Consider the following 23,290-nt stretch of genomic DNA (forward strand, 5'->3'; position numbering starts at 1 on the left):
GAAATGAAAAAAGTAGAACAAAAGAACCAACAAGAGCAAACCAAACAAAACAAAATGGCAGCAAAAGAACAACCAAAAAGGATCAAAAAGCAACAAACTGAAAAAAATGAAGTAATAAACTAATAAACAATCAAATGGACAAAAGAAGAACTAGAGAAAACAAAATCAAGCAAACAGCAGGGAATAAAGAACATCAAACAAAAGAACAACCAAAAGAAGAAATGAAAATGGATGAACAAACCAGCAAATCAAAAGAGAAATAAACAATAGACCGAAGGAATTTATAAAATAATGGAAAAACAATTAACAAACAAAAGAGAAAAACAAACACCAACCAACAAGAACAAACAAAACGGCATGAAATAAAGGACAACAAATGAAAAAACAAAAAGCAAAAAAGGATGAAGACACCAACAATAAATGATGAACTAAAAGACTTCAAAGAAAAATAGGAGGAAATTAAAATAAAAAATAAACAAATACAAAAATTGAAAGAGTGCACAAAAGCAAAAGAAAACTGAAGGATATAAAGAACACTTAATTAAAGAATAGAGAAGAATAAATAAAAATGGGTGAATAAACCAAAAAGAAAAGAAATAGACTATAGGATGATATGATTAATAAAATTATGAACAGAAAAACAAAAGAAATAGAACCAACAAAAACCAACTGAAAGAATTAATAAACAAATAAATCAGAAATAAATTAAACATCCAACAAAAACCAAACATACTATTAAAAGATGATAGTGATACAAGTTTAAAATGCAGAACTTGTAAACAGCTCAGAATGTATTTAAAGTGTTAAAATTATTCAAGTTTAAAGCACAATATTTATTTTAAATGGTGAGAAAGTAGCACAGCGTGTTCTGACTAAACACTAGAAACCGTCTATATTATCTTTATGGCAGCATTAAACCCATCTGCCAGCGAACTCTCCTAAAGCACTCTTTTGCGGTCACGTCGCCATTTTTAGAAGCAGAAGATAATAAAGCCGTACCGTCAGCTGTCTTATTTTTACCTTCTCGCAGTCGTTCTCTGTGAACTTGCTGAGGAGACGACTTCTCTGCTGCCCTTTGAGGTTCCTCAGCATGGAGGCGATGATGGAGCACACATGCTCTGCGAGAAGAAAACAAGGCTTTAGTGTCCTGATTTAACACACTCGTGTCACCCATTCACATTACATGAGGTAAAAACACCGAGCAATGAGTGGGAGGTGAGCCCAATCTGCTTCTCTAGACTAAGAAAATGAAACCGGCCACAAACACAAGAGATTAGACGTCCTCGGATCAGACAAGTTCTTCTGCGGTTTTAAAAAGTAAGTTTCGAACTTTCTCTTGCAGCTGATCAAAAGCAGTGCAGAAGCGTCTGTAAAGTTGACTTAAAAAAACCGCAGAACAAACTTGAATATGAGAGTCTGAGTTATGAAGATATTTTCTAGCACTCCTTTTGCTGTCTGAGTGACTTCGTGACTTTTCTTGAATTGCTTTTATAAGGCTTGGGGGTTTTATAAACTACTGATCTGAAGAAGGATTGATAAGATTTTTTTGTGTTTTTGAAAGAAGTAGGGCTACAAAACAATTAGTCGCAATTAATCGATTCAAAATAAAGTTTGTTTACATACGAGTGTGTGTACTGTGTATATTTATTATGAATATATAAATACACATGTATATATATTTTTTAAATATTTGTATGCATTGCATGTATTTATAAACATATATAATTCATATTATATATAAATATTTTACACATAAATCTAACATATCTTTCCTTATATATATATATATCTTTCCTTATATATATATATATATATATATATATATATATATATATATATATATATCTCACATATCACGCATGCATAATAAATATACACAGTACACAATTGAATCGATTAATCGTTTTGCAGCCCTAGAAAGTATCTTCTGTTCACCAAGGCAGCGTTTATTTGATTAAAATACAGTCAAATTGTGAAATATAATTCCAAATCATAATAGCCATTTTCTATTTGAATATATGTTAAAATGTAATTTATTTCTGTGATGCGCCGCTGTATTTTCAGCATCATTCCTCCAGTCTTCGGTGTCACATGATCTCATTCTAATATACTGATTTGCTGCTCAAGAAACATTTCTGATTATCAATGTTGAAAACATTTGTGCTGCTTCATATTTTTGGGGAAAAAGTGATAAGATTTATTTTTCATTATTCTTTGATGAATGTAAAGTTCAATAGAACAGTGTTTCTTAAAAATAGAAATCATAACATTATATATGTCTTTACTGCCAGTTTTGATCAATTTTCATCTACTTTTTAAAAAATGTTTTATAGAAAGCATCCACACAGAGCCAAAAGTTATAATTTACTTAAAGACATAAAAGGAGAAATGGATAACTGCTGCAAATGGAAAATACAAGGCTGCACTAAAAGCTTTAATGAACGTGAAGTGCATGAAAGTTTTCACTCGCTGATGTCGCCTATAAAACACACTAATGAAGAAGCATTAGAGCTGAGCCAAACACAACAAGACATCAGACGCAACCACAAATCTGATCTGACGGCTTGTTAGCCTTCAAGCGGGAATTTACAGTAAGAATGAGTCCATCACACGAGACTCAGGGATTGTAAAAGAAGAAAACCACAACTTGTTAAAGAAATAGTTCATCCTGAAATCAAAATTTGCTGAAAATGTACTCCAAGATGTAGATGAGCTCGTTTCTTCATCAGATTTGGAGAAATGTAGCATTGCATCACTTGCTCAGCAATGGATGCTCCGCAGTGAATGGGTGCCGTCAGAATGAGAGTCCAAACAGCTGATAAAAACATCACAAGTAATCCACACCACTCCAGTCCATCAGTTAACATCTTGAGAAGACAAAAAACCTGCATGTTTGTAAGAAACAAATCCATCATTAAGATGTTTTTAGCTCCAAACCGTTGCCTTTGGCTAAAATACGAGTGCATAATCCATAATAACGCTTCCTCCAGTGAAAAAGTTCATCTCCTGTTGTCTCTCACATCAAAATCCACCCACAGGTTTGTTTAGAGCGGTTTTGGACTGTTTTTGCTTGTAAATGGTACTTGATCTGTGCAGATTTCTCTTCTGATTCAGACTAAATTATTTTTTCACTAGAAACAATTTTATGTATATATAACGGAGAAGCAACATATTGAAGTTAAAATGTCTTAATGATGGATTTGTTTCTTACAAACACACAGCTTTTGTCTTCTCCAGATGTTAACTGATGGACTGGAGTGGTGTGGATTATTGTGATGTTTTTATCAGCTGTTTGGACTCGCATTCTGACGGCACCCATTCACATCCATTGGTGAGCGAGTGATGCTACATTTCTCCAAATCTGAAGAAGAAACAAACTCATCTACATCTTGGATGGCCTGAGGGTGAATAAAAATTCAGCAAATTTTCATTTTTGGCTGAACTATTCCTTTAACGGTAATGGCCTTCTGTGTTGATTGAACTTCACTTACTGTGTTTGATGATGGTTATATTGTACCAAACAACATTTAAAGTCTTCTATAACAGCATGTCCATTAAAGTCATTCTTCATCAGGTTAAAAATCTATATTTAAACACTATCTCGCACAAGCACTCACAATCCATAATCAGACGGCCTTGATAAAACCATTTAATTTGGCCTCGGCCTTCGCCGGTGCTGAATACAAATGAGTTTAAACATCAGTCCGCATGCATCTCTTAACAACACATTACGCATCTTAATGCCACGGGTAAACGGAGGCGACGCATTAATCAACAGACGTGAGAGGAAGCGCTCGGTCAGCACTGCGATGTCGCAGGTCTTCAAGGCGACTCTGGGGAGCACGGCCACCAGGAGTGAGGGAGGAAAAAAGCCAGCGTTATTAGCGGCAGAATAAAGTGTCTGGGGTGAGGAATACAGCCACAGGGAGCGGATGAGAAGAGAGAGGTGCAGGCTAGAGGTCTGAGATAAGTGCGTTATCTCACAGCTCTGCCACGGGAAAGCTTTTGTCATCATTACACACAGGAAAGAGGACTCGGCTACCCAACTACATCACTCCGGGTCGCCGTGGCAACAAGGAGAAAGGCCATTGGCTGGCAGGTCGTGAATGAGGTGGGATGTCTAGTAGGGGGCGCTACTTTATTTGCGACAACCACAAATGAGCAAGAGAAACCGTTCAAAGGCCACAAAGGATAAATGAAAGTAGAAAGACTGGGGAAAAGTTTAATTTGACCATTTTTAGTTTAAGTGATATAGTGTGATATGTAATTTGAGAGTCATTAACATTTTCATAAAAATAAATACACTGTAAAGTGATTTTCTATCATTTGTAATGAGGCATTTATAATAAGTAACCATTAAAAAAAATATATATACTTAAATTTAAATAAAGAAAAAGATGTATAAATTATAATCCATAAAAATATATTATACAAATATATACACAATTAAATAATAATATTTTTTTAAATTATACAAAACAGCATTAAAACATTATATTGAAAGTATAATAGAAAAAATATATAATTTATAAATATATGCAATATATGCAATTAATACAAAATAAATTTTATATATATGATTAATAAATAAAAAAGAATTAAACATTAAAAATATTAGTAAATTATATATGCAATTATACACAAGGAAATATTACTATATTATAATTTATAAATTCTAATTAATAAAAATACATTATACACATACGATAATAATTAATAAATATAAGATGTTTATATTTTTTTTCCTAAAATATAATTGAAAAAATATGTATGACTGAAAATGTATAAATGATTAATAAATAAATTATATTTATAAAAACTGAAAAATTAATTTATAAGTTATATAAAATTAAGGAAATATTATAATTATTATTTATCAAAATACATTATACACATATGCAAATAATTAATACATTGAAGGAAAAAATATCCATGACACCATTTTGATGTGTAAAGTCCCATCATTGATGTGTAAGATAAGAAGATGTGAAATATACCACACAACTGCTTTTACTGTGCTTTAAAATAGTGTTTGTCCTTTTTAGAGCTCGACAAACTCAATACTCGCTCAAAGAAAAAAGAAACTCAACAACATGAGGGTGAATAAATGACAATTTGTGTTTTTGAGTGAACACTACCTTTAAGATCTAGCCTGGGATTAAAATATTGCTCTCAAAGGCCCAGCAGAAAATATTCCTCACGTATTTACGTTTGCATTGTTTACAAAATACCACACAAAGAAATACTTGATCCAAAAGTCTTATATGCGACTGCGTTACATAAACCAAAGCATCTATCGTGTGTTCCTCTGCATAGAGAGACGAGACAAAGGTGTTTTGTTACAGTTGAAGGAAATCCCTGGAAACAAAGCAGATTATCACATTATCATGGTACGAAACTGCTAATTTTCAATAATGAATCCATTAGCGAAACCTTTGAGGACGGCAGAACAATGATCCGATTCCAAGTTTAATTTCAAACGGGAGAATTAACAGAGCTCTGGAGATCAGCGCAATTACATCGACGCTTTTGATCCAATTTAGCACAGAGATTCAAGCACTTCCCGCAATTATTACGTGTCCGGTGGAGATTAAAAAGCAGTTACAAGACAATCATTAGAAATAAATGAAGTGCTGCTTCTCCCCTTCACCATCAGTTCGGTTCACATTTGGCCAATTTTGAGTCGCGTTGAGACGTCGAAGCAAATGGGTTTGTCTTTGCATCTCTCCAAAGAATGATTATTCTCTGTAACAGCAGATGTTTGGACAAACCACTCGAGTAATTTAGTCTAACAGGGCTCACAAACCCCTGGAAAGAGTAATAAATAATCAGCCAAACAGAACCACAGTCACTTGAGCAGATTTTAGATGCAGGAGTCAGAATCAAGGATAATATGGTTCGATGAAAAAACACTGCTAGAATTAAAATAAACATTAACTGAAGAAAAATAGAAAAATGTCAAATAAAATATAAAAAATAAACTAAAAAAAAATTATCATTTAGTTTAACTTGATTTACTAAAACTGAAATAAAATTATCAAAAGCTATATAGTCACAAAAAAGACAAAAACACACAATAAAATCACCAAAATATTAACTAAATTTTAAATGAAAATAATTTATTTGAAATAGTTGGCAATGCAGCATTTTTCATTGCCATGCAGTTTAACTTTATGTGCTAAAATAACCACAACTGGAAAGAAAGAAAGAAAGAAAGAAAGAAAGAAAGAAAGAAAGAAAGAAAGAAGGAAAGAAAAAAGAAAGAAAGAAAAAGAAAGAAAGAAGGAAAGAAAGAAGGAAAGAAAGAAAGAAAGAAAAAAGAAAAGAAAGAAAGAAAGAAAGAAAGAAGGAAAGAAAGACAGAAAGAAAGAAAGAAAGAAAAAAGAAAGAAAGAAAGAAAGAAAGAAAGAAAGAAAGAAAGACAGAAAGAAAGAAAGAAAAAGAAAAAAAGAAAGAAAGAAAGAAAGGAAAGAAAGAAAGAAAGAAAGAAAAAGAAAAAAAGAAAGAAAGAAAGAAAGAAGAGGAAAGAAAGAAAGAAAGAAAGAAAGAAAGAAAGAAAGAAAGAAAGAAAAAAGAAAGAAAGAAAGAAAGAAAGAAAGAAAGAAAGAAAGAAAGAAAGAAAGAAAGAAAGAAGGAAAGAAAGACAGAAAGAAAGAAAGAAAGAAAAGAAAGAAAGAAAGAAAGAAAGAAAGAAAGAAAGAAAGAAAGAAGGAAAGAAAGACAGAAAGAAAGAAAGAAAAAGAAAAAAAGAAAGAAAGAAAGAAAGAAGGAAAGAAAGAAAGAAAGAAAGAAAAAGAAAAAAAGAAAGAAAGAAAGAAAGAAAGAAAGAAAGAAAGAAAGAAAGAAAGAAGGAAAGAAAGACAGAAAGAAAGAAAGAAAGAAAAAGAAAGAAAAGAAAGAAAGAAAGAAAGAAAGAAAGAAAGAAAGAAAGAAAGAAAGAAAGAAAGAAGGAAAGAAAGAAAGAAATATAAAAATGATATACACAAATGCTAACTGTTTAACTTAAATTAAAATGAAACCTGAAAATATAAAAATAAAAACTAATTCAAAATATTAATAAAAACATTTGTTGCTTGAAAAATGTTAAATGAAATAAAACTAATTATTTCAGTTAGTCGCAAATTCGAGTTTTCATTTAGTTTTACGAAAATTATGAAGAGTAAACCAAAATAAAAAATACAGAGACATTTTAGAGAAAAAAAAACTATTAAAAATGGCTAAACAAATACTAAAACCTCAACTAAAATTAAAATGAAATAAAAAAAAAATACAAATACAAAAACTACAAAAATTGAATTTTTAAAGGTGCTGTATGTAGGATTGACACCTAGCGGTTGAACTAGGTATTGCACCCGGCCCCCCTCCTCAGACTTCAGGCACACACGGGTTGCCAGATTAACGACGCCAAGAGGAGCGAGCGCACATGACGATGATGACATGAAATACGCTGGGTTTTCCGCCAACTGGCAACCCTGGGTGCCGAAATACAATTGGGTAAACTGGCAGTGGATGGGTTTCACAAACCAAAACAGAGACCGACATGCCGGCCTGGAACGCACATTTTCAAAGGAGAATAACTGACTGTAGCATTGTTTTTCAGATAAACAAATATGTTAACTTAGCATGTTTCTTAAATATCTGCAAACATATTATGGTATTTTTATGCTTTAGTAGAGTCAAAAACTTACATACAGCACCTTTAATAAAAACTATAACAAGTATGTTAGTGATACTAAAATAACCGCTGAGAATTATCCAATGAAAATGAAACTATTTTTATAACTGAAATAAAATTTATAATTTCCCAGCTAGTTTTAATGCAACATTTCAACTATTTGATATACCGAAATATAGAATATAGAAAATAGAAAAAAACAATATAGAAAAAAAATCAGACAAAAATTAAAGGAAAAAAATACTAAAAATGAAAATCAAAATGGAAAAAATGTTTCTATAAATCTATAACAATGATACTATAATTACACTAGTCAAATGATGCAGAATTAGTTGGCCCTGTTATGGAGTCTCATCTCTATTTTGTTGAATCCTGAGGATGTTCATCTTCACCGGCCTGAGGCGTCAGAAAGAACCTGGAGCGATGCTGCTGTGACCCTTATCCTCAAACCCAAAACCTTCAGAGCGTTTCCCCGAGTCTCAACACCACACACACACACACACACACTCCTCTCTCTCTGGAGGAAACAGCCAAACCACATTCAAGACGTTTATAATGCAGGAAGTTTAAATTGGCTGATGAGTTAAGAGTTCACGGCGACCACGAGACGTGTCACGACTGACAAAACTTATTTCACTGCCGCCGGCGTTAACACATCATTAGCTAAAACACATCCTGACAATTTCTTAAGTCTTTGCTTTCCAGCTCGACGACATGCAATTATTCTTCCGAAGAGGCTCTTGTTAAGTGAAAGCGGCCGAAGCTCTTTTCACGCGGTTGTGCTCGAGCTGAAAGCGCGGGAAGATTAGCAGCGTTTCTTTCTCTTTGTGCCTGTCAGGATTGTTTACCTGCCGACGGTCGTTTCAGTTCTCTATACAAAAGCAGGACGCCGTTAATTTGTTTGCTGATTAACAGCGCAGAAGTTTAGCTTGAGTTTGAACTTTTTTGTTGTTCTTCCCGCTTCTTTGAAACTATTATCTGTCAATAAAAGACTTGGACACAATGCAGTGTGGCAGAACACATTATTTCTCCTCTGTAAATCATTCTGGTGTGTTTGCAAACGTAAAGCGCGCTTTGTAATCGGCTAATTACGAATGCTAATGCCAGCGCGTGATGAGTCGAGTAAATTTCAGAGGGGGTTTTATGGGGATCAGTCTGAACTTTCTCGATCGGCCGTAAGAGCTTAGTCGTTTAATTACTCAAACTCTCAGTCGTCAAAGCTGGTAATTAATTAACCGCTGCATCTTCATAAACACCTTTTGTCGTCAAGAATTAAGAGGCTAACATTGATTGATGCCGGAGTAATCTCACACCAAGCATATTGCGCATGACAACGTCATAATACCATGTTTCTGCGAAGACAACAAACCAATTTATAAAAATACAAATGTGCACAAGTGTTTTTATTTTGAAGGATAAATGGTTACTGTTGAGGACAAATTAGCTAAGCCAGAAAACATGCAAATATATATTTTTTATTTTATAAATGTATTCTGCGTTACAGTAATGCAATTGTCACGCAAAAATGGGCACTTATCCTAAAAATATACAACTTGCAATTTACAAAAAATAAGCTAAAATTTAGACAAATACTACTATGATAAATACTGCAGTTTGGGGAAAATATTTTTACATTTTATATGATATTTATATATATGATATGATATTTATTTATATACATTTTTGTTTGTTTTGTTTTTTGCATTACAGTAAAAAAAAATTGGGGTGGAAATGTGCTTAATTGACCTGCAAAAATGGTTAATTGGTCCTAAAAACAGGGTTCATATTCATAACAAAACAACATGCAATTAAAAGGAAAAGAAAGAAAAGTGTATAATGTAAAATGTAAAAAGATAGAGAGAGATGCAATGATATATTTTTTGGTCTATTTGTGTGACTCTCACTAGCTAATTACCATTTAAAAAAAATATATATGGTCACATTTTCCCCCACATATTCTCAGTAATGTTATATAATAATGATTTTGAGGTGTAACAAGAATGAATAGATTAATATTATTTAATAAATTAAATTAATGAATAAATAAAAACAAATCATACTAGTCCTAAAATGTTTCCCCCCTGAATTTAGCCACACATTAACGTTAGCATGTAACCAAAAACGGGTTAGGACCTTTAACCATTTCTGCATGACAATTAAGCATTGCATTATATTTGTACATAAACTAAAAGCAATAATCTAATTTAAAAAAAAATAATAATTACATTCTTAGAATAATATACTTATGGCCTCATTTATAGGGTACAATGGGGCTAAAGATAGTATTTTCCTCTAAACTACTAGATGGCACAAAAACTTGGCGTAGGACTTTCCAAAACATTCGCTTTTCAAGATGCACGTGTACATCTGTCTGATCTTTGACGCGATCGCGCAGCGCAAAGATGATTCTGTGCTTACTTGATCTGATTTTTTATGTTTTTTAAAATGTTGTAGATTTCAGCGTTTAAGATAATTAAAGCAACAGTTTTTAAATAACCTAAAGAATATGTAAAAGTATGGTATTTGTGGTAAAATGCACCCCTGCTGTTGGGGCTAAAAGGCACAGTAATTAACATGATAATTAATAGATGGCTGACTTTTCCACTTGTTGACATGATATGGTTCGATTCAGATGGTAAATATCATATATCATGTTGGGCGTCCATATTAGAGATAATCACCATGTTTAGAATGAAACCATCATTATTTAAAAACATATTAATCATATCATATAGTAAAATAGCTATATAATAATTATATAATAAAATAATTTGTTGTTACTACTGTAAATTTATATTAAATTATTATGCTTTTCAGAATCTTTACTTTTTAAAATGATTTTGTTTCTGTATTTTCAAATATCTGTTTTATATTAACATGTTTTAATGACAGTATATTTATTGAACAAAAATGTATTTTTATTTTTCAAAATAAGCAGAAAATAGAACAAACTTGTTCTTGCTGCAGTGATTGTTTTGAACAAGTATAAACTTAGACATTATTAGAAAAAAAAAAAAACAACATTTCAGCTAAAGTACCCCCTTTTTTTTTACCCCATGCTGGTGATGCATGGGGTATGCATTTTTATGCATGAGTATGCATTTTTTTACCCCCCTTGTCAGATGCCACCTCATACATTTATAAGATTTTTAAACAAAATAAACGACTTGCATGATTTATTTTCACACAAAATCTGCTGCTTTTTTTGTTCACATTTTTTCTTAAGGTGTGCCTTTAGCCCGGTTGTACCCTATAAAATAAGTAGCGATAAAATGGAGTATTTCACTAATTTGACTGTGTTTAATCTTCCTCTTTTGTAAGTCTTTGCATCTGCTGAATGCATAGATGCAAACGTGAAGAGATCTGGGGTGTTTAAATGCAATTTTATAATGTGGCAGCTACTAGCTGACAAAACTCCATACTTTCCAAAAAAAAAACACTGTTTGCATTCAAATTAAATCCTGAATAAGATCCACTTAAGACATGCCTCTTTCAACACCATCGAAACACATTTTACACAGTCATATGCATCAACCACTCTTACTCCAGTGTGTAAGTGCTTGAAATAATAGCAGAAGTGAGATGCATCCTCTCTCTCTCTCTGGATGTCTCATTGCAGGCCTCTAATAACCATTAAGAATAGTGTGAGGAGCTTATTTGTATCGCCGAGGCAAAACAATAAGAGCAGCCGCCGCAGTTTTACTCCCCGCGGAATAAACCGCCAGCTGAACTGTAAATAATAGCCGAGGAAAAGATATTACTGTGAACTCGCCGTCATATTACAAACGCCTCTGTGTGTGTGCGCTCGCCACTAATTGAGCAGCTCTGCCATACTAAATCCATTTTAAAAGAATAAAACTGGTGGGAAATAATATTGAATTGGAAACAAAACAGAGCTACAACAGAGAAAGAGGCATTTCTACAAACCTTCATGCTCCTTGTCCGATACTCCCACTTTCTTCATCTTCTTGGGCGTCTTCATGAACAGAGGGAATATGGTCCGCAGGCCCAGGATGTCCACAAATTTGTGACAGTTATCCGACCCCTCTGGACCGATCATCCCATAGTCCAGGACCTTCAGAGAGCTGACTCGAGACACCTTCTTCTCCCTGAACAGATATAATGAGAAATGTATCATTGGCACACTTTTAAAGAACTACAATCAGACTAAACTACAAACAAGCAGTAACTAACTACTTAAAAGCCATTGAAAGAACAAAGTTTGTAATTCTTAGAAATAAGAGCAGTAATTATTCGGCACAGAAATTAGAAATTAGCATGCATATATATATGCATTAAAGCCTATATTCATGACAACATCAAAAATAATAACATTTAAAACACTTCAATCAATTGTACAAAATTAACAATATTATGTTTTACAAAGAAAATAAATAAACAAATGCATTCATTAATAAATATAACAATTATACACAACATTTTAAATTTATATTTGATAAACATTCTAATATTTTTTATAAGATAAATGTTTTTAATAATGGCCATTAAAAATGTAATGTTTATCAAAAACAATACATATAATGTAATAAATTATTATACACAACAAAACAATATAATAATTATATTGCAAGATTAGCAAATTAAGACTAATAAAGTAAAATTATATCACTTATGTAACTCATATATATATATATATATACACATATAAACAAAATAATAATTTTATTAGATTCCATAGATCATAATTATATATAACAAAAATAATAATTATATTGCATACATTTACTAATAAAAACAATGATCACTAATTTTACAAATAAACAAACTGTCTAACCCTAACAAGTAAACTATACCTGTAACAAGTTTTTTTTTTTTTTTTTTTTTTTTTTTTTTTTTTTATTAAATAACTAAGAACTTTTTTTTATTTTTTATTCATTTTCTTTGAATTACCATGTACTATGTATGAAATGTGTTATACAAATAAACCTGCCTTGGCTAAAATTGGACTGAGAGCGAAAACCTTGGACTTCAAAAAACACAAGCAGAATTAATTTCTGTACATGTTTTAGAAAAAGAAAACTGATGTTCATTCAAAAAGCCTTTGTCTCTTTCTCAACAGTCCACTTTCCTTTTACACATTCATTGTTGTTCCTAAAGTCAAGGAGGATATTGCATGAATTTTCTCCAGGTGTATATAAAACAAGAACTGATATAAACAGCATGTTGGAGTCTGAAACCGCTCCACGAGAGAGGCCTGTAGAGACGAAGCTGACTATCATGGTCTTGCTCAAGGGAAATGTAGCTGTCCATCATGCTGGCACTTCCCTCATCCGCCAATGACAAACAACAGTTTATCTACGCCGCAGGAAAATATTTCACATGTCAAAGAGGAGACGCAGAGAGTAACACGAGTGGCGGAGAGAGAGAGAGAACAGAACAAATAGGAAAAATAAATGTAGAAAAAAAACAAAAAAAAAAATTAAACAACATATTTAAAAACAAAATTATTAAATTAAATCAATAACTTTGGGAACAAACTGTAGCTGTCAATCAGAGACACACCTGAGCATGAGGTTCATGAGCTGAAGCCCCTCCCCCCTGAGGAAACGATCACGATTGGCTGCAAGCATGAGGCAGGAACAGAGGGCATCAAACAGATTCTCCATCATTTCCTGTTCCTCCGCCGTGGCTGGATTATGACGCTTAAACACCTGCGAGGAGAAAAAAATGTAAATGTAAATAAATGAATAAAGCCATTTATGAAGATTTTATGAGCACAATGTTCTTGTCATCAAGCCCAAGCATTATCCATAACTTCTTAAACATTTTATTGAATTAAATTAAAATTAATCAAGAAATTTTTTTATTCATTATTTAATAATGAAAAAGAAAAATGAAGCCTTTTATAAAGATTTATTGAATACACTGTACTTAATTGTCATGAAAAAGCAGCATGAACAATATTCTTGTAAAAATGTTAATGTATAAAAAAAATGTAATTAATAAATTACATAGATAATTAAATAAATTTATGAAGATTTTAGGAGCACATTGGGCTTAATTATCATGAAAATTAAAACCTTGTAATAATGTTAATGAAATAAAAAATGTTAGTGAATAAAAAACATTAAATAAAAAAAGAGAGAGAGAGAGAGAGAGAGAGAGAGAAACAAACAAACAATTGAATTTTGAATAGCTATTTATTACAAATAGAAAATAAAACACCATTTCAGCTCAAAAGAAAGAGGATCATTCAATGACTTATACAACTTAAAATCAATCAAAAGTCTAGACTTGAAAGAAAGAGAGAGAGAGAAAGAAAGAAAGAAAGAAAGAAAGAGAGAGAAAGAGGAGAAAGAAGAGAAAGAAAAAGGGAAATTAAATAAAATAAATTGAGTTATATAGAATTATAAAGAGTTTAGGAGCACATTGTGCTTTATTGTGATGAAAATTAAGCATTAAATGTTAATTAAGAATAAAAATAAATCTTATTTGTTCAGGCCAAAACAAAACTAAACAATGTCCTCTATTTTATTACACAGATTTGTATTTAAATTATTTGTAAATAAACAATTAAACGTTGTCTGGTCATGTTGTGCAACATGCGAACATCAAAGGGATTTGAAAAGGTGTATGTAAAGGTGTATGAAAAGGTGTATGTAAAGGTGTATGTAAAGGTGTATGAAAAGGTGTATGTAAAGGTGTATGAAAAGGTGTATGTAAAGGTGTATGAAAAGGTGTATGTAAAGGTGTATGTAAAGGTGTATGTAAAGGTGTATGTAAAGGTGTATGTAAAGGTGTATGTAAAGGTGTATGTAAAGGTGTATGAAAAGGTGTATGTAAAGGTGTATGAAAAGGTGTATGTAAAGGTGTATGAGAAGGTGTATGTAAAGGTGTATGTAAAGGTGTATGAAAAGGTGTATGTAAAGGTGTATGTTCTGGGTCAGGATGATCTCTAAAGAGTCTCACACTGTGATTTCAGACCGCAGCTGATTTAAAGAGGGTTGCTGCTCTTACACAGAGAAACAGAGAGAGACGGTCTTACTGAGAGCTGCTGCAGTAGTACATCAATACCGTCCATTTCTCCCAACAGCTCCCTCGTTTCTGAAAGAGAGGAGTGGGAGGACAGAAATCAGTGAGAGAGACAGACATGAGGAGAAAAGATGATGAATGTTAGTTCAGTGTGCTAACAAAGCCTAGAGACAGACGTGCATGTGATAAATGCATGTACTGAGCTCAGAAGAGGAAAATTACACACTTCATTAGTAAAGTCATACATCACAAGAGTATGAAATCAGTTTGATTTTTGCCCAAAATCAGTTTGATTTAATAAATACTTTCATGGCAAAATCAATGCATTTTAAAGGAAACAAAGAGTTAGTCAAACAGTAGTAGTGAAAAACAACTAACTCACATCAATATCACAAACATTACATAATATTTATCATTTCAGTACTGTATTTGATTCAAAAATAGGATATCTTGGATGGCCCATTTTGGTGAACTACTCCTTTAAAAACTGTTAAGAGAAAAGGCCTTTTCACATCAGTGCATAAATTCACAGCATATTTTTGGGATGAAAATCAGTGACCTCCAACGATAATTGTTTTTTTTGTTTTTTGCTTCACTCTTGGTGTGAACAGCTTGGCATTTTGTGATTGTGGGACATTTTCAGTTGATATTAAAAAGACATGTATTTATATTTTTATGCACACACAATTATGACTGCATCATTTCTAAATGCAACAAGGAAAAGTGTTCAAAAGAAGTTTATAATTCATTAAACATTCTTTTTTATTTTTTAAGGAAAATCGCACATTTGTTGTCCATATTTTAATTTGCACACTAGATCCCTATTGTGCAGCACTTGCTCTGCAGTGAATGGGTGCCGTCAGAATGAGAGTCCAAACAGCTGATAAAAACACCACAATAATCCACAAGTTTTGTTTTGTTTCTTACAAACACGCAGCTTTTGTCTTTACAAGATGTTAACTGATGGACTGGAGTGGCGTGGATTATTGTGATGTTTTTATCAGCTGTTTGGACTCTCATTCTGACGGCACCCATTCACTGTAGAGGATCCATTGGTTATCCATAGTGATAACTACATTTCTCCAAATCTGATGAAGAAACAACATCATATACATCTTGGACGGCCTGAGGGAGAGTAAAAATTCAGCAAATGTTCATTTTCGGGTGAACAATTCCTTTAAAAAGATTTAGTTTCTCATTGAGCTTGTAATTATTCATTAGCATGAATGTAATTCACTGGAGTCTTTAATGAAGCCATGCACACAGCCCATAAAAGCAATCCGTCTCTTAGTTTTACTTACTGTCATTGTTTTGCAGCAGGATAGCCAGTATTTCACTGCAGTACAGCTTATTGGCATCAAAAGGCATCTTGGCCTGTTTGGGAACACAACAAACACACAATTTCAATGGCTTTGGCAGCAGCGTCCCTTTCGATCTGTGAGCCGTCTTCTCTATTGTCAGTGTAATTGCTGGTTTGCTGGATTCATGGAAGTCTTCGGGGAGCATTAAGACTCGAACAGCATGACACTCTTATTCCAGCAGCCAGCGGTAAATCTGTGGAGGATTTCACCTCACGTGGATAAAAGACAGTGTGAATTGTGGCAGCAGGCCTACAGCTCTTATGAAAATCTCAAATCCAGCTCAAAAAATAAAATTTATCGAGTTAAACCCCTCAGAGCAGCCAGCTTCAAACCAGCTGACACTGTCGGTTCATTGCAAGGAAAAGACTAAAGTTATTTAAAAATATATATCTTGTGCTTGACTTTGAACTTAAAGGTGAAGTGTGTAATTTTTCTTATGTCTATCCCAGCGTAATGTGGAGTCATCTCAAAGTAAGCTACTCAGTCAAATATAGAGTGTAATAAGTGGAATCACTGAATCATTGCTGTTTGTTAGAGTTGTCCAACATGACCATGTCTGACTCAACCAATGGGTCATTTTTACTATTCTACGCACAGATATTACACAGTTGCAACATTCTGCAAAAATGCATAAATGAACGAATAAATAAATGCATAAATGCAAACAGTAAAGCAGCTCTCTGACCATGTAATCATGCATAGTTACCATAATTAATAAAGAAAATAAATTAATCAAAACCTGGAAATAATTATAAATAAATTAATAACTATGTTTACATTATTTACAAAGCCTGTTAATAAATGTAGAAATGCTTAATGCTGAATGAATGATTAAATGCAAAAATAAAAGTACATAAATTGCATAAATCCATAAATGCAAATAGTAAAGCAGCTCACTGACCATAAAATCATGCATAGTTACCATAATTAATAGAGCAAAGGCAGTTAAGCAAAATGTTCAAATAATAAATAAATGTAAATAAATTAATATTGTTTACTTGTACATATGTATATATTATTTACAAAACCTATAAAATAAATGCATAAATGCTTGCAATAAATGCATAAATGAAAAAATGCAAACATAAATATGCAAAATAAAGCATAAACAACTGCATAAATTCTTAAATGCTCCAATAAATGCCTTAATAAATTCAAAAAAGCATAAATAAATGCCTAAATAAGTAGATGCAAAAATGCATAAATTAATAAACAAATGCATAAATACATACATATTTGCACAAATGAATGCACACATAAAATGCAATAATAATAAAATTCATGAAAAATAAAAAGCATAAGTAAATGAACCACACTCGGACTGGCTGTAGGTCTGTGCCAAGTTTAGTGATATGTAGTTTGAAAACTCTTTCCCAGAGTTTGGTCACATGTTAGAGATTTTGCTAGTTTTGTACAATATCAGTATGTTGGTTTGTCAAGCCAAAATAATAATCAGCCAGGCTCCATATCAGATTTCATCTATGAGCAGACTACATTCACAAAGACAACAGGACCCATCAGTAAATGGAGATTCACAGCAGCATTAGCAGTGATGTTACCTTGATCCTCTTCAGCAGCCACTGCATCAAACCCTGCTGGGCCGCTTCTGTACACAGACCGGGACGAAACTCGGCCATGTTCTCGATCACAGCTGCCACAGAAAGACAGAGAGATCTGCTGTTACTTTCCATGCTTCTCTGAAACGTGTGTGTTGTATTATGACCTAGTTTCTGTAGCGTCTGCTTCATCTAGTTGCCATGATAACTGATGGAGACACTGCAGTGAGATCAGAACACATTCACTCGACACATGAATGCAGAAACCACAGCACTTATTTGACACTAGGTCCAGATAGCACAAAGGGCCCAGGAGTAAAGACGTCTGATGACCTGAATTTGGGACTTCGCTATACTGTCAAATCAGTTTACACAAGCAGAAGAGAGTGACTGTCAGGTTTGGACAAGCATTTAGAAATTAAAAACTGGCTGTGATTCAACTCATGTGAATTTCATTACATAAATTTGTACTAATAAATGTTTACTAATTCTAATTAAATGTATTGTTATATAAAAAAAAAACTAAATGCATTAAAAAACACAGAAATAAATCCTTATGTACATAAATATATAAAAAAAATAAATGCTTATGTGCATAAGCCCTTCAAAAATAAGTGCACAAATAAATGTATAAACGAATGCTTAAACACATGAACATTTCCTTAAATGAATGAATGCTTAAAAACATAAAAGAATAAACTCATTCATAAATCCTAAAATGCATAAATAAATACATACAGTGCCCTCCAAAAGTATTGGAACAGTAAAGACAAAATTGCTCTGTTGGCTGTGGAGTCAAGACATTTACAAATATGATTAAAAGATGAATATGAGACAAAACTACAGAATGTTCAACACATACATGTTTTACCAAATAAAAAGAACAGCACTTTTAGAGTTCATCCCACTCATTGATGTGAGCATAAGTATTGGGACAGTTGAACATAAGGCAGATATAAAAGATTAAAAGCTACTATTTTGTCGCAGATCCCTTGCGCACAATCACAGCAGTGAGTCTGTGACCCATAGACATCACCAGACTCTTGGTCTCATCCTTTGAAATACTTTTCCCAGCCTTCAATGCAGCCAATTCCAATTGTTGCTTGTTTTGGGGAGTTTCTGCCTTTACTCTCCTCTCCAGCTGGTGAAATTCATGTTAAATCAGATTTAAATCTGGAGATTGACTTGGGCAATCTAAGACTTTCCATTTCTTTGCCCTTATAAACTCCTTGACTGAACTGGCAGGGTGTTTTGGGTCATTGTCCTGATGCAATATGAAGCACTTCCCAATGAATCTGGTGGCATTTTCTTGAATATTGGTAGGCAAGATGGTTTTGTACCCTTCCAAATTCATTCTGCTACTGTCATTATACATTAAGTCATCAGTAAAGTTGAGAGGGCCTGTTCCAGAGACAGCCATGCATGCCCATGCCATGACACCACCTCCACCATGCTTTACAGATGAGGCTGTATGCTTGGGATCATTTGCATTTCCCTTTTTTCTTAACATTTTTGCTTTCCCGTCACTTAGATAAAGGTTCATCTTTGTCTCATCAGTCCATAAACACAGTTCCAAAACTCTTCTGTGCTTTTTTGCAAACTCTAATCTTTCCTTTCTATGTTTGGTGCTGGTCAGAGGTTTGCATCTTGCTGTGTAGCATCTGTAATTCTGTGTCAAAGTCTCCTGAGGACAGTAGATTGTCAGAGCATCACCCATTTTGCTGTACATTTGATGTACTCTGCCTGACTGAAATCTGGCTTAAACCAAATGAATATTTTGGTCTAAATGAGTCTACTCCACCAAGCCACTGTTATAAACATGAGCCCCGTCAGACTGGTGGTGGTGGTGGTGTTGCAACAATATATAGTGATATTCTCAATGTTACTCAGAAAACAGGATACAGGAGGTTTAACTCATTTGAAATACTTCTGCTTAATGTTACACTGTTACGCAAAGCTCTGGACTTTTGGTAGTACCTAGGATGGCAAAGTCCACTAAAGGAGGTAGAGCCTTTTCACATTTGGCTCCCAAAATCTGGAATAGCCTTCCTGATAACATTCGGGGTTCAGATACACTTTCTCTGTTTAAATCTAGATTAAAGACACATCTCTTTAGCCAAGCATTCACATAATGCATCGTATAATCTTGTACTGCAGTTATATCTGATCAAATGTACATTATTATTATTCTTTAGCTTGGGTTGAACAAATCATTTTTGCTTAAATGGAACAGCAGCTACGCTAATTATGTCTCTATTTGTTTCTCTGTTTCTGATTAACATCCCGTGGTAACTAGGAAAGACAGAAGCTTCAGTCTGGATCCAAGCCTTAAATGATCTGAGATGACCGAACACCTGAGAAAAGATGCCAACCCCTCAGAGGATGCCAACGCTCAGACAACATACAGAATTACCAAATTTTGCCATAAGTTAAATATATTAAGGTTCTGCAATATATAAATATATTGTGGAAACTTAATTTCCTGTAGAGCTGCTTTGCAACGATTTGTATCATAAAAAGCGCTATACAAATAAACTTGAACTGCTGATCACTTAGAAAGACCTGTGAGGCAACTGCTCCAATACTTATGCTCACATCAGATAGAGGGTTCAAACTCTAAAAGTGCTGTTCTTTTTATTTGGTAAAACATGTATGTGTTGAATCACCCAATAATAAAATGTGACATTCTGTAGTTTTGTCTCATTCATCTTTTAATCATATTTGTAAATGTCTTGACTCAACAGCCAACAGAGCAATTCTGTCTTTACTGTTCCAATACTTATGGAGGGGACTGTAAATAAAAACCATATAATCCTCAAATGCTTAAATAAATGCTTAAACCCATAAGTCCTTAAATAAATGTTTAAATGCATAAATACATAAATAAAATCACAAATAAATAAATAAACCCTTAAATGCTTAAATAAATGCATAAATTAATGCTTAAACATAAATAAATGCATAAATCTTCAAATTCGTAAATAAATGCTTAATGCATAAATTAACAAGCTGTAGGTCTACAATAAAACTTTTTTGATGATGCATGAATAAAACACATTTTATATATTTTATATAATTCATTCATTTTAAACTTTTAAGCTTTTAAGCAAACACTGATATCAATATAATTTAATAAGCCTGGAAATACTATGTGTTTTATTACACACCTGAGTACTGAATTTATTTATTTTTTAGATTCTCGCTAGACGCGATCCAAAAATTGACTGCTTTTAAGGAATTTTTGTTGTCCATTTTGGAGCTTGACACACACCATAAACTACATTTTTATGGAAAAGAGCAATAATTTGGGTGAACTATTGCTTTAATAAAAAATTATTTGCTTATGACACCATTAAAAAATAGGTTTCCAAAAAAAGCAAAAACAAAAAAAATAAAATCTTGCTTAAGCCTCAGGGCCTGAGAAAATGTCACCAGTATGAGTAAAAATTTCGAGCCATTGTCGAGCCCGGGACACACAAAAAGACGGAAGGAGCGAGCAGAGCGAACAGCTCTATATAAATGACACATCACAAGGGAGTTTGAGAGTCATCTATATTATAAAACACTCTGAAGACACCTGATAACTCAATCAGAGGCATGATGGGAGAAAAATCTCACAGCGATGAGTGGGAGGAAGAGAGAGAGGGTGCGAAATCTCATGAGGAAGGGAAAGAGATTACACAAGAACTGGAACAGCAGATTAAGACAGGGAAAGAGGAAGACATGGAGGAAAGGTGCCGTTTAAATCCGTTCAGTCAGACCATTTATCTCTCTCTGCAGCTGAACAGCATCTCTCCAGAAGAAAACCTGCAAACGCAAGCCAGACGCAGTGTCTCCGGCACGCAAAAACAGCTTTAAAGGAGCATTCAGGCATTTCCTCCCTCTTCAAAAGACATTTGCTTTATTGCATTTATATTTTAATACATATACTACCAAAAGTTTGGAACAATTAAGATTTTAATGTTTTTGAAAGAAGTCTCTTAGGCTTTCCAAGGCTGCATTTATCTGATCAAAAATACAGTAATATTATTACAATTTCAAATAACTTTTCTATGTGATTATCTTTTAAAATGTCATTTATTTCTGTGATGCGCAGCTGAATGTGTCACATGATCCTTTAGAAATCATTCTAATATACTGATTTGCTGTTCAAGAAACATTTCAGATTATTATCAATTCTGAAAACAGTTGTGCTGCTAAATATTTTTGTGGAAACCATGATACATTTATTTTCAGCATTCCTTGATAAATAGAAAGTTTAACAGCATTTATTTGAATTACAAACCTTTTGTAACATAAATGTCTTTACTGTCACTTTTGATCAATTTAATGTGTCTTTACTGAATACTTTTTTTTTATTATTTAGAGGTGGGTAATGGGTCTCTGAAATCAGTCATTTTCTCTGAAAACAAATATACAGATGTACTCATAAATATCTGGTTTACTTGCTACAAAGTGCCTCAAAAAAATAAAAAATAAATACAGATTTTTTTTTTTTTAAATACAGTGATTAGCTGTTGCTTGTAGTCTATATAAATAAATACTGTTATTATATTACTAATAATAATAAAAAATAAGTTAATAAATTATTTATAATTACAGAAATGTATTATATGTTATATGTCACTGCATTTACATTTATGCATTTGGCAGACACTTATTCAAAATGCATTCAAGTTATTTATTTTATCAGCTAATTTCTTTTCTTAAAAAACACTAACCCATGACCTTGGCATTGACAGCACCATGCTTAACCATTTCAGCTGCAGGAATGGGTTTTTTTTCATAACTTATTCAAAAAAAAAAAAAAAAAAAAAAAAAGCAATCTCAAAGGCGAACTTTGCAATCCAGCGTTTAGTTGTAGTTTGGAAACTTCTAAACATGACTTGTTTTCCCAGTGAACTGATCTAATTCAGACTGAAGCCTGCTCCTCAGACTAGCGCATGCGTGTTGTTAGTTGGTTGGTGTGTGTCTTACCTAAAGTGTTGTAAACACCATCAGCTTCCTCCTTCACCGTCTCATCCAAACGCTCCATATTCTGCACCATGAGAGCTACGACCTGACCCTCCAACTACACAAATAAAAACAAACATAAAAACATGTAGACATTTATTTAGGCTAATGCTAGAAAACAGCCATACGAATCAGGGTTTGAGACTAAATTTAGACATGTCAAAACTATATACAAGTAAAAGAAGTGTAAAATAAAACTTATTTTGGAGATCCTGAGGTTCATGCTCACCTAGGCTGCATTTATTTGATCATAAATACAGTAAAAATTGTGAATTGTGATAATTTTGTAATTTAAAATAACTCTTTACTACGTGAATATATTATAAAATGTAATTTATTGATGAAATAGAAATCGTTTGTAATATTTTAATGTCAATTTTAAAAATGCCAATTTAATGCATTCCTTTTGAATTAAAGTTTTTAAAGTTTTGTTTTCATTTAGAGGTGAGTAAATCTGAAATCATTTTCTCTGAAAACAAATATACACATGTGCTCATAAAGATCTGGTTTACGTGCTATGAAGTGGTTTTTTTTTTTCTTTAATGTGAACCTGGAAAATCCAGGTTAGATGTTGCTTGTAGTTTGGGAGGGAAGGAAGGAATAAATGAATGAAAAAATTAAATAATACATTTAAATAATATATTAAATTGATATCAGCATAATGAAATAAATAGAATGCACTGTATTAGTTA

At 32.8% G+C, this 23,290-nt stretch overlaps 1 protein-coding gene across 1 annotated transcript in view; it reads right to left on the reverse strand.

The window, feature by feature from the left end:
- The window catches only part of ctnnbl1 (catenin, beta like 1), a 50,281-nt gene that overhangs the window by 20,141 nt on the left and 6,850 nt on the right, over nucleotides 1-23,290 (reverse strand). The window contains exons 6-12 of the mRNA XM_079401320.1: nucleotides 22,563-22,656; nucleotides 17,589-17,680; nucleotides 15,970-16,042; nucleotides 14,682-14,740; nucleotides 13,199-13,347; nucleotides 11,603-11,784; nucleotides 1,021-1,118 (exon numbers count right to left, since the gene is read on the reverse strand). Of these exons, the coding sequence (XP_079257446.1) occupies nucleotides 1,021-1,118; nucleotides 11,603-11,784; nucleotides 13,199-13,347; nucleotides 14,682-14,740; nucleotides 15,970-16,042; nucleotides 17,589-17,680; nucleotides 22,563-22,656 (747 nt within the window). The remainder of the gene's footprint in view (nucleotides 1-1,020; nucleotides 1,119-11,602; nucleotides 11,785-13,198; nucleotides 13,348-14,681; nucleotides 14,741-15,969; nucleotides 16,043-17,588; nucleotides 17,681-22,562; nucleotides 22,657-23,290) is intronic.

The sequence above is a fragment of the Barbus barbus genome (assembly GCF_936440315.1).
Source record: "Barbus barbus genome assembly, chromosome: 40".
Taxonomy (NCBI): domain Eukaryota; kingdom Metazoa; phylum Chordata; class Actinopteri; order Cypriniformes; family Cyprinidae; genus Barbus; species Barbus barbus.